We start from the raw sequence: 11,951 nt of genomic DNA on the forward strand, positions 1-11,951 counted from the left end.
CCAGATGGGCACAATACCAAGGAATCAGGCTGAAATGCCTCTATGAGTGGATGAGGAAAACAGTGATGTCGTCCAAGGGTGGGGGCCAAACACCACACTGCCCACAGCCTGCCCCTGTCACAGATGGTGTGGACATGCCTGAGGTCAGGGAACAAGACCAGCGTTTAGTGGAAGATCCCTTTTTCTGATAAGTCCCCAGGGTGACTTGTATTTTCCATACTTTTGGTTTCACTTAACAAATTCTCCCTTACAGCAGAGTCAAGGCACAGGGCAGAAAGAGGAGAAGGTCTTCGATTAGGAGGGCAGATGAGCCTCTGCTTTGCCCTGCCTGCAGGTGCCTGCTTGCTGCTGGGCAGACCTGGCAGGGGAGTGTCCAGTCAGTGCTCAGAGGACCGCACAACCTCCCACCAGTTCTGAGCATGAGCTCAGCTCCTGGGCTGAGGCCTCCACTGTTGGGCCAGAGGAGGGGGGTGCCCACATTCCAGAGTTGGAGAGTGGAAGCCAGGCCATCTAGTCCCTCATAGGGCTGCCCCTACCCTCCTTGTCTCTCTGCAGTCTTATTTTCTGTTCACCCCACGGACTCTGCTCTGACAACCTTATTATAAACTAACCCCCAGGACCCCCACGCCCTGCCTAGCGCAGAGCCTGGGATACATATTGCAGGTGCTGTGAGGACAGGGTGAACGAACCTCCAGCTCCAGGCTGGGGCGGACTTGGCTGACCTCATTCCTGTGTCCTGACCTTGGCCACTGCAGCCAGCAGCTTATGGAGAAGGGGACAGAGCATGCCTTGCTCTCTCTCACTGACAAGGGCACTAATGTACAGAGAAGTTAAGGCCCCTGCCTGAACCCATACAGTTCAGGGACGTCAAGGCCGGTTGCCTGGCACCATCGGCCCTGGGAAGGATCATCAGGCTCCCCAAGCAGTGGAAGGCGCGGGTAGGAGTGACTGTGGTTCTACTTATTGTACATTCTGAGGGACCGGTGGTGTTGATGGACACTAGAACGGGTCGGGGGAGGGGGACAAGTCTAGCGACGGGGTGGGTAGACCTGGGAATGGGGGTGGGGCGGGAATGTGCCTAGATGAGGGCCAGCGGATCCCAGGGGAGCAGCTGGCACCCCTGCAAGGAGCCCTGCCTGGGAATGCGGAGGCAGCTCCGTGGGGGTGGCTGGCACGCAGCGAGCCAACGCAGTGATAAAGCTCCCCGCCCCCGCCGGCTCGGGAGGGCGCCGCAGGCCTTCCTGCCCGCTTCCCCGGAAGAAAGCCCAGCCCGCCGGGGAGCTCTGCGGGCGCGCTGGGCCGCTGACTTGGTGGCACTCCCATGGAGTTTTCTCCCTCCGCAGAAAGCCACCGCGCCTGCTCGCCATCAGAAGAGGCCAGAGAGACAGGCTGGTTCTTGGCCTCAATGTAGCCATCAGACGTGCCCACCGAGAGGGCAGGAGGGGGACGGGCCAGTCCAAGAGCGCACTGCCGGGGGCCGGGGCAGCGGGGCGCAGAGGGCATCCAGCAGGCGGTGCAGCCCGAGCCGCGGCGCGGGGAGAAGGAGGGGTGTCTGAGGGCCCGCAGGCGGAGCCTGGGGCCGGGGCGGGGCCTGGGGGAGCGCGGGCACCCGAGAAGCGGTCCTGGGGCGGTGCGGGGGGCGGTGCGGGGGGCGGTGCGGGGGGCGGTGCGGGAGGAGGGCGCGCAGCCGGGGACCCAGCGGTGGAGGCGGGGGCTGCGCTCAGGCCCCGAGCGAGGCGGCCGGGGCGGCCGCACCATGGACTCGGGCACCGAGGAGTACGAGCTCAACGGCGACCTGCGCCCCGGCTTGCCCGGCTCCCCGGACGCCTCGGTAAGCCCCTTCTCCGCGCCGCTGTGCGACCTTGGCCGGTACCCCCGCGGCCCAGAGCTCCTGGGCACCTGTGTGAGCCGGCTGGCGGCGCCCGAATCCGCACTAGTTGCGGGGGATGGGGTGGGTCAGGGGTCACGATCGCTCTGCAGTAGCCGAGCAGGGGGCGCAGGGTTGGTTGGGTTCTGGGTGCAGCGATCCGCGTCCCGGCCGGGGCTGAGAGGGGTGCCCGAGCCGACCTGGGAGGGCGGAGAGGGACCCGGAGCCCTCCCACTATCAGGGACGACCGGCGCCTCCTCCCGGCCTCCGGGAGCCATGGACCTGCCGCTGCGCTGGGCCACCCCCGAACTTCCAGCCCGGCTCCGCGCCGGCTGTCCGCATGGCTGCTGCACGCCCGGGCCGGGGGTGGAGAGGTGCTCGGCTTCGGCCCCGGCCGGCGGCGGGCAGACGGTTACGTCACCCGGGTGTCCACGGCGACCGCACCTCTGATGGGAGCCCAGATGGGGAACTGGGGCGCGGGAGCCCACACCGCTCTGCACCCGCTGCTGGGGCCAGGCCTGAGCCCAAGTCCTTACTCTCCAGGTTCTCCTCCCGCTCAGACATTGTTTGTGGCTCAGTCTCGGGCACTGCTGGCTGGTGATTTGTTGACTTTGGACATTCTTTCAGTTTCTGATCCCCCCCAGGGATGGGGGCAGGGAAGCAGCCTCTCAGGTGGCGAAACAGGCGGTTGCAGAGACCCGCACGGCTAGGGTCTTGGGTGAGCGGACCGTGCAGCCGGGAGGGCACGTGGGACGAGCCCTCCGTGTGCCCTTGGCCCGGGGCACGGGTCCTGCTGGTCCTCTCCGTCCCTGGCACTGAGCCGGTCCTTTAGGAGACCCGACAGCCGCCAGTCTCACGGGACATGTGTGCAGGTTACACTTGAGCGACTCCAGGAGCCCACCCGCCCTGCCCTGTGGACACCCGAAGCAGTGGACTGTGTGTGCTTCGCGCAAATTCTCTGGGTCTTCCCTTACCGCTGCTGCTGTTACCACCAGAGCAGATAAAGAGGGAAGCAGCGACTGGAGAAATAGCTGCACTGGTGGAGCACCAGGCTTGTATGCCTGAGGTTCCTGTTTCAATCCCCAGCACCACCAGCATCAGAGTGAGCTCTGTCTACTTTCGATCCTTGTCTCTGCCTCTTGAAGCTCTTTTTCTTATGTTAATCAATAAAATAAATATTTTTTTAAAGTGAAGCAGAGAGAGAGAAAGACACCATAGCACCAAAGTTCCCTCCAAAGCTCAAACCTGGGCCACACACGTGGCAAAGCAGCACACCACTGGAGTGAGCTATCTGCCTGCCCCTTTCTAGGTCTTCCCGTCCACGTCTTTAAAAAAAAAAAGGGGGGGGGATCGGCAGCAGGTTAAGCGCAGGTGGCTCAAAGTGCAAGGACCAGAGTAAGGATCCCAGTTAGAGCCCCCGGCTCCCCCACCTGGAGGGGAGTCGCTTCACAGGCAGTGATGCAGGTCTACAGGTGTTTGTCTTTCTCTCCCCCTCTCTGTCTTCCCTTCCTCTTTCAATTTCTCTCTGTCCTATCCAACAATGACAACATCAACAATAACTACAACAATAAAACAACAAGGGCAACAAAAAAGGGAATATATAAATATTAAAAAAATGTTAAGCGCAAGGACCGGCGTAAGGATCCTGGTTCAAGCTCCCAGCTTCCCAAGTGCACAAGTTGCTACACAGGCAGTGAAGCAGGTCTCTATCTTTCTCTCCCCCTCTGTCTTCCCCTCCTCTCTCCATTTCTCTCTGTCCTATCCAACAATGATGACATCAATAACAACAATAATAATAACTACAACAATAAAAAAACAAGGGCAACAAAAGGGAAAATAAATATTTTTTTTAATGGCCCCACAGAAAGAAGTTGGGGGTATGTACTTCAGGTAACAAAAAGGTAGGTTCCAAAGGGAAGGATCCTGCTGCCTCCCCCCCCCCCCCATACTCACTTCCAACACACAGGTTGGACTGCTGTGGTACCCTCAGAACCTGCTGGAAGAGGAGCTCAGGAGTCTCTCACTACCTGGTGCAGGGGCCAGTGGGAGGGTGACAGGGGCCTCAGTGTGGAAGACCAATCCAGACAAGAGAGGCAAAGTCAAATGCTGATCTCTATGGTGACAGGAGTGAGGTGGGATCAAGAAGGCTTCCTGCAGGAGGGGGGCGTCTGAAGTGGGCACAGGAAGGCTGCAGCTGGGTGTGGCAGGGGCCCCTGCAGTGTATGAAAGATATTCCAAGCAGAGGAAACAGCAAGAGCAGAGGTCCAGAGGCTGGAACATTGAGCTCATCAGGGCTGAGTGCTGGACTTTCTAGCCTTGGGAGCTAAGGAGGGGACACTGACCAGTGCAAGGGTGGACATGATCACCTGGGCTTCCTGTGACAAGGGCTGGAGACTCTGAGAGGGTGTGGCCAGAGTCCAGGGCTGCTCTGTTCATCTTGCCTGCCAACCCAGGCCCACCAAAGCTACTCTTTCCTCTTCCTCTCCTTCCTCCTCCTCCTCCCTACCACCCCTACTCTTAGGACCTATCATGTCATCCTCGGTGAGACGGAATGGTAGCCTTTGGGAGGCGTGCTGAGGGCTGATGTGTGTGCAGACTGAAGTAGCCATTCCACACAGTGTCACTGTTACTCACATCTGCCACACAGGGCAGCTGCTGGGGTTCTCTCCCAAGGAGACCCCACACCCCGTTCATTGCCTCTCAGGACTCTCCTGTGTCCTTCCTTCCTGGGGATGAATGTACCCTCAGGCTCCCTTTGGGAATGAGAGCGGGAAGAAAGGCTTGCTGGGAAGAGAGCAGACTCCGGAGACTGTGGACCTGTCCCACTGCCAGCGGGACCCCAGCATCCCATGTGGGCTGGGCCACTGCTATGCCCCAGTGAGTTCCTGAGGTGGGACCTTGGGAGACAGTAGCCCCCTCCTTGACTTCAGTTTCCTCTTCTGTGAAGCAGGGCAGGATTACTCACTTGCAGGGGATGGCTCAGGGATGAGCTGTGTGTGTAAACTCCAAGAAGATGTGCTCGAGGGTCAGTGGGGGAAACTTCCAGATTCCTCCATGCACACACATGCCAGGGAAAGTGACTTTTATTTATTTTTTTCCCCTCATTTCTGCTTTCCCAGCAAATCCTGAAGCTGACAGTGTCTTGGTCAAGTTCTAAAATCTGACCCTAGTGTGGCCCCAGGGTCACTCCTGGTCAGGGCTGAGCCTACAAGAAATAACGTCTGCCCAGCTGGTCAACCCAGTTGACCGGGAATCCTCCCCACCCCACCCCCCAGACTTCCTGCCGGAGTGCAGACTTGGAGCAGAGACCTCTCAGGCGTTTCCTGGGCAGGCTCAAAGGGGCAGTTAGGGAACCACTCACTGTGTGAGCTCAGGCCAGTGGTGTCACGCTGAGCTGGCACGAGGCTCTTGCCCCTCACTGATGGTCATACAGGGGCTCCTAGACCTCACCAGACCCCCCCTAGAGGGATGCCACCAGCTGTCACTGCCTGAGGGAAGGGGGATCCTGAGTCTGGTATCATTTGGAAAACACACCTATTTCCGAGACATGTCTTTTTTTTTTTCCTTATTGAGAAATGTGTGTGTGTGTGTGTGTGTGTGTGTGTGTGTCTTTCTCTCTGTATATGTATACACATACACATATAGTTACCGGTCAGAGAACCAGAGTCACTTTGGCACATGTGATGTCCAAGACTGAATTTAGGACTTCATACTAGAGAGTCCAGTGCTTTATTCACTGAGCCACCTTCTGGGCTGATACTGGTTTTCATCAAGTCAATTGCAGATCATGCAGCTGCTTTGGGGGGGGGGTGTTGTGAGTCAGCGATGCTGTGGGCAGGAAGGCAACATTCTGCCTTACCCATGGTTGGTGGGGGGGGCACTGCCAGCTGTCAGCCCTTCCATCCCTCACCCAGCCCCCTGATCCAGTCCCTACCGTATGTGCTGAGGAGAAATCCAGGGCACAGAGCAGACACCTTGACATTCGGTTGGTGGCATGGCAGAGGTGGGGCTGCTGGTGGAAGCCTCCAGTCCAGTTCCCCATGGGAGCACTGTGAGCTTCCCAGACCTGTTGGGAGCCTGTCTGTGAAAATGGGTCCTGAGGACAGGTGGGAATCCCACAGGGGCTCCCTGCTGTCCACTTGTGCGCAGGATATAGGGCTTCCTGAAGAATGGGGAGCAGATGGGATTAGGGGAGTCAGTAACCAAGACCCCTGCATCTTACCCCCAGGGACTTGTGACTGAAGTCCTGACTGGCCCCTTTCCCCCCAGGGGAGTTGAGGCTAGAAGGACAGGACGCCAAGAGCACACTGTGACCCAGCCTTTGGCCAGGCACAGCTCCCACCCCTTCCCAGACAGCCCCTGTGGGAACTAGAGCATTCGGGATGCTAGAGCCACAACTGGCTCTTGGGGTTGGGGTGCAATGACCTGGGTCCAGATCTGCTTCTATCTCCACTCGCTTCTCATTGTTCAGCTGCCTGGAGGTATGTCCCAAGTCCCCTATGAAAGACTGCACTGAGGTGTTAGCCAACAGTGAGGTGTGTGTCCTCAGAGGTGGGCTGGGCCGCTGCCCGGCAGGCGTCCTGTGCAGAACCAGCTCCCTCCCTGTCTGGAGTTCTGTGCTTGTGCATGGGCCGCCTCACCCTGCTCCTGGGACCACTGTTGAGGTTTCCAGGACAAATTAACCAGGGTGTTTGCTTCCTGCCCTGCCCAGGTCACAGGCAGAAGTCCTGAGGGGTGGTGTCCAGTCTGGCCTCCGGCAAGTAGCCAGTCAAAACCCAGGGAGAGCCAGGCCTGCTGGAGGTGAGCCTGAAGCCATCCTCCAGGCTGGGGGAGGAGGGATTTCAAGCCTCCCCTCTTCAGTGCCACCTCCAGGGCTTGAGTTCAGCTCCTCTCAGGAGACCTGCAGTGTCAGGGTTGGGATAGAAAGTGTGGATCAGCCCTGCACCCCCAGCTTCACCCAGCTTCACCCCTGATTCTGCCCCCATAAAACCTCCCAGGGCCTCTCTCCAGGGTGTGTATGAGGCTGATTGCATTCTGGGCAGATCTGGGCTTTGGGGACCACAGACTGGGTTTGAATTCTGGCTTTTATTTTTATTTACTTATTTTTCCCAGAGCACTGCTCAGCTCTGGCTTGTGGTAGTGCAGGGGATTGAACTTGAGACTTTGGAGCCTCAGGCATGAGAGTCTCTTTGTGTAACCATTATGCTCTCTATCCCTGCCCTTAGGTTTGAATTCTGATCTGCCCTCCCCTCTTGCTAGCCCTGGGGTAGCCCCCAACCTCAACTTCCAAACTGGGGGGACATCCATATGGTGGGGAGGACATACACCCTCTAGTGATGGCCCGTCACCCAGGCCCTTGGAGCTGTTATTGTGTCCAGCCTGGAGAGCGCAGCTGAGACCCCACGGAGCTTCTGCTGTTCTCAGACATGCCAGAGGACAGGCTGGGCCCCAGTCCAAATTGGGAGGTTCTTGTAGGCCTCTGTGGGCTAGAGTTTTTTTTTTTTTTTTTTAATATTTTATTTATTTTATTTTTGAGAGAGATGGAGAGAGAAATATCAAAGTACTGCTCAGCTCTGGCTTATGGTGGTGCGGGAGGATTGATCCTAGGACTTCGGAGCCTCAGGCTTGAGAGCCTCTTTGCATAACCATTATGCTATCTACCCCCTCGGGCTAGAGTTTTGAACCACTCACATCCCAGCAGACGGTGCCACTGCAGAGGGCAGAGCCAGGAGCTGAGTCTGCCCTTCTTTCCTCCCTCCTGGGCAAATTCTAAATGAAATTTAAACTTAAGAAGACACACACGCTTCTCAGTCCTCTGCTTGCTGTGGTGAAATGCCTCTGAATGCAGACATAGGGAGAGCTGGTGCCCGCTGCCCGGCCTGCATCTTTCATGAGTCTAGAAACAGGATCTCTCCAGCGGCCCCAGGAGGCAGTGGTTCAGGGGGCCTGTGGAGCTGGGCCAGAAACAGGGGTACAAGTTTGTCCTGGTGGCCTGGGAAGGGATGAAACCAGGAGAAACTAGAGAAAGACCCCCAGTTTTAGTGCAATGAGCCACTTCTGAGGATCTGAAGCCCCCCCCCCCCATTTCAGTACAAAGAGCCACCTTTGCGTGCCATGGCTGCTCCCAGCTCCTGACATCCTGCCTTCCCCCACTCCTTCCTCTCCTGCCCTGGTGCTGCTAGAGGAAGTGTATCACCTCACTTTGCTGAAGGCAAAGCCATGGGCAAGCCATGGGCACTTGGAAGTGACAGGTATATCCTGGCACTTGGAAGTGACAAATATATATATATATATATCCTTCAGGTTTATTGCTGGGGCTCCAGTGCCAGCACTACAAATCCACTGCTCCTAGCAGCCATTTTTTCCCCATTTGATTGGATAGGACAGAGATAAATTGAGAAATGAGGAGGAAATGGAGAGAGAGAGAGAGAGAGAGATACCTGCAGACCTGCTTCACTGCTCATGAAATGTCTCCGCTGCAGGTGGGGAGTGGGGTCTCGAACCCAGGTCCTTCTGCATAGTACTATGTGCGCTTAACCAGGTGTGCCACGGCCTGGCCCCAATTTTTTATTTTTTAATAAAAATTAAGGAAGGGGGACCGGGCTGTAGCACACCCAGTTGAGCTCACACATCACCACGCACAGAGACCCAGGCTTGAGCACCCACACCCCACCTGCAGGGAGGATGCTTCACTAGCAGTGAAGCAGGTCTGCAGATGTGTGTCTCTCTCTCCCTGTCTCTCCCTCCCCTCTCAATTTCTGTCTGTCTTACCCAATAAAATCAAAAGAAGAAAAAAAAATGGCCGGGAGCAGTAGATTTGTAGTAGGGCTTGACACCAAGCTTCATCGATAACCCTGGTGGCAATAAAAAAAAAACAAAAACATCAAGGCAGATGCTAACTGGGGCCAGGTGTAGGTGCACCTGGTTAAGGACACACATTACAGTGCACAAGGAGGCAGGTTCAAGCCCCTGTCCCCCCACCTACACGGGGAAAGCTTCATGAGCAGTGGATCAGGACTGCAGATGCCTCTCTATCTCCTTCTCCCCTCTCAACTCCCTCTGTCTCTACCCAATAATAAATGAATAAAATTAAACAAAAAAGAAATGTATATAAAAAAAGGTAGATTCTAACACCGCAGTGTGAATGTTACGGTGTTTGTTGAGTGCCTGCTGTGTGCCCCCACACAGCTGAGTGTCCTCTGGGTGGGTGTGCAGGGACCCAGGAGCCAGCTCCTGTCACCATGTCATTTCCTGCCCTGGCTTCAGCCGTCACCCCAGCCTGGAAGGGGGGGCAGGGGTGAGCAGGGAAGGGCTCCCAGATGCCCTACCTGAGGCAGGCAGCCACGCTGGTATTTTCCAGCCCGCCGCCAGACCTCGCACTGAGGATGTATTTTACCTCTGTCTACTCTTGACTTGATCTTAGGGAGTTGTGCCAGGCTTCGTGGCTCTGGTCCTTTCCGGCACTCAGCCTGCCTGACCAACAGCCCACACTCCTGCCCACGCTGGAGTAAGGGGGGGAGGACCCAAGCCATGTGGTTGGTGAGGGGTACACCTGCCTCCCACACACTCTGGGCTGACCTCCATCCTTCTGGCAGCCGCCACGCTGGGGCAGGAACCGGCCCATCAACGTGAACCATTATGCCAACAAGAAGAGCGCAGCAGAGAGCATGCTGGACATTGCGCTACTGATGGCCAACGCCTCCCAGCTGAAGGCCGTCATCGAGCAGGGCCCCGGCTTCGCCTTCTTTGTCCCCCTGGTGGTCCTCATCTCCATCTCCCTGGTTCTGCAGATCGGCGTGGGCGTGCTGCTCATCTTCCTGGGTGCGTGCCTGGGCAGCCCTGCCCACTGTGGAGGCAGCATCTGCTAGTATTCCTTCCCTGGGCAGGACTCAGCACCCGACACGCCCACAGCATGGGGTGGGGTGGGGGGCTCTTCACACTCTGGCTCACAGTCCAGTGTCCCCCTCCCCACAATGCAGCCCCAGAGGGCCAGTCCTTGTCTCTGTCCTTCCGCTGACCCAAGCTGAGAGAAGGAAAAAGTCACAAGTACACCGAGAGCTTGGAGACCTACTGTGTGCATCTAGTCTCACAGGCACTAGATGTCCCCCCCAGCCCCTGGTGAGGGGTCAGACTAGGAATGGCAAGGGTTCTGGGCTAGCCTCCTCCTCCCCAAGCTGTGTCCATCCTCTGTGCCTCAGTTCTCTGCTGGTGAAGTGGTATAACTGCAGGGCTCTGGACCAGGTAGTCACTAGATTACTTGGCGCAGGTGCTCAGAAAGATGCCCAGCCTGTGCTGATTAATACCAGGTTCCTAAAAGCCAAGCCCTGGAACGGGGTCACACCTTCAGACTCTGAGCCCTGCCTGTAGGCACCGGGCCCTGGACACCTCCATGGGTGCAGAAAGCAGGTATGGGGCTGAGAGGAGGCACTTGGTAGACAGTCCCCCCAGGCCTGTGGTGTGGGAGCACTTCTGGAGAGACAGAACTCCCCCCGAATGCCGTGAGGTGTCAGCCAGTGCAGTGGCCTAACCACATCCACCTCCTCTTGTCCCCAGTCAAGTATGACCTCAACAACCCCGCCAAGCACGCTAAACTGGACTTTCTCAACAACCTGGCCACCGGCCTGGTCTTCATCATCGTCGTGGTCAACATCTTCATCACTGCCTTTGGCGTGCAGAAGCCCCTGGTGGACATAGCTCCCCGGCAATAGGGGTTCAGGTGAGTTGGGAGGGGCAGCCGGCAGAGTCCATCCACCTGCCTCCCCATGTCCTCTCCTGGGTCACCCACGAGCAGGCCCAGACTCAGGTCTTCACATAGAGCCTCCACGAGCACACACCTACCTGTGTCTAGACTTCAGAGGGTGGTTTCCTTGCTCCAAGAGGCTGAGTTCCTGCCCAGGACCACCGTGCTTGGGAGCTGGAGCTGCCTGGGTTGGGCAGCCTTTAGAAGATGCTCAGCCAAGAAGTCCCTTCTGGATGCCTGGAGGGAGCTCAGACACTGGCTCCCCCAGATGTCTCGGAGGTAGATGCAGGGCATGTGTGGGGCATGTCTGCACAGGGCCTGAGCCGAGTATCACCCCTTAGGCCTGTCTCAGGGCCTTCCTACAGCCCCACTGGGAGCATCTGGCCCACTCAGTGGCCACTGGCCAGAAAGACACCCCGAGCTCCTCTTTCACACCTGCTATGTTGCCCCAGACAGCCCTGAATCTCCCTGGGCACCCATTGGGTAATGCCCCTCCCTGGCTAAGAGGAAGGTGCTTCTCCTGCAGGGGCCCTGAGCATAGGCCACCCCTGGGCCTCTGACTGCTCTCTGGGGTTCTGGGCCTGGCCTTTGAATCCTGACCCAGGAAGGAAAACTACTAGCCCAGACATTTGAGTACTTATGACTCCAGGGAAGGTTGTGGACTGCTAGGGCAGAATCCCCTGCACCACCCTACCCCACCCCCGGGGCTTGGGGTCCCCCCCACAGAGGGTCCTCACGCCTCTCGTTTCCCTTCTCTGCAGATGGCTCCCAGTTGCGTCAGTCAAGCTGCGGCCACCAGATCCCATCATGGGACCCACTCCCTGAAAGAGCTGCGACTCTGGACCATACCCTGGGGAGGGGAGAGGTGCAGCAGGCCTGCTCCGGCCCCCCCCCCCCCCCCCCCCCCCCCGCATCCCTCGGACCATGGGCCACAAGGCCCAGAGGGCAACACTGGAGAGCGGGGACGGGCCTCTGCTGCCACAGACGTGCTGGCCCGAGGGTGGGCTGTCGAAGGGCACGCCAGGGCCGGTGGCAACCTCAAGACTTCTCCAGAGGGACGAGGAGGTACCCTTCCTCTGCCCAGGCAGCAGGGTCCCTGCCTTGTGTGTAGCACCCCTGGGTGCTTCCTACACTGGATCCCCGGCCCTGCCTGGCCCCTGCTATGGCTGCTGTTTCATGCCCGACACCTGGGCTTGGTGGCCAAGAAAAGGTGGCTGCCTGGCTGGCTGTGTGTCTGCCCTCCACCAGCAGGGATGGGCAGAGCCCCTGTCCTTCCTTAGGGGGCCAGGCCCCCACTTTTCTAAGCAACAATGACCAAATAAAATCAGTGCTATTCTTTCTGCA

General features: G+C 57.9%; 1 protein-coding gene across 1 annotated transcript; it reads left to right on the forward strand.

Moving 5' to 3' along the window:
- The first annotated feature begins 1,590 nt into the window (after nucleotides 1-1,590).
- On the forward strand, nucleotides 1,591-11,951 carry NINJ1 (ninjurin 1). The gene is made up of 4 exons (XM_007529176.3): nucleotides 1,591-1,831; nucleotides 9,463-9,688; nucleotides 10,421-10,583; nucleotides 11,369-11,951. The coding sequence occupies exons 1-3, from the start codon at nucleotides 1,757-1,759 to the stop codon at nucleotides 10,573-10,575; spliced, it is 456 nt and encodes a 151-aa protein (XP_007529238.1). The 5' UTR covers nucleotides 1,591-1,756; the 3' UTR covers nucleotides 10,576-10,583; nucleotides 11,369-11,951.

The sequence above is a fragment of the Erinaceus europaeus genome, chromosome 10 (assembly GCF_950295315.1).
Source record: "Erinaceus europaeus chromosome 10, mEriEur2.1, whole genome shotgun sequence".
NCBI lineage: Eukaryota > Metazoa > Chordata > Mammalia > Eulipotyphla > Erinaceidae > Erinaceus > Erinaceus europaeus.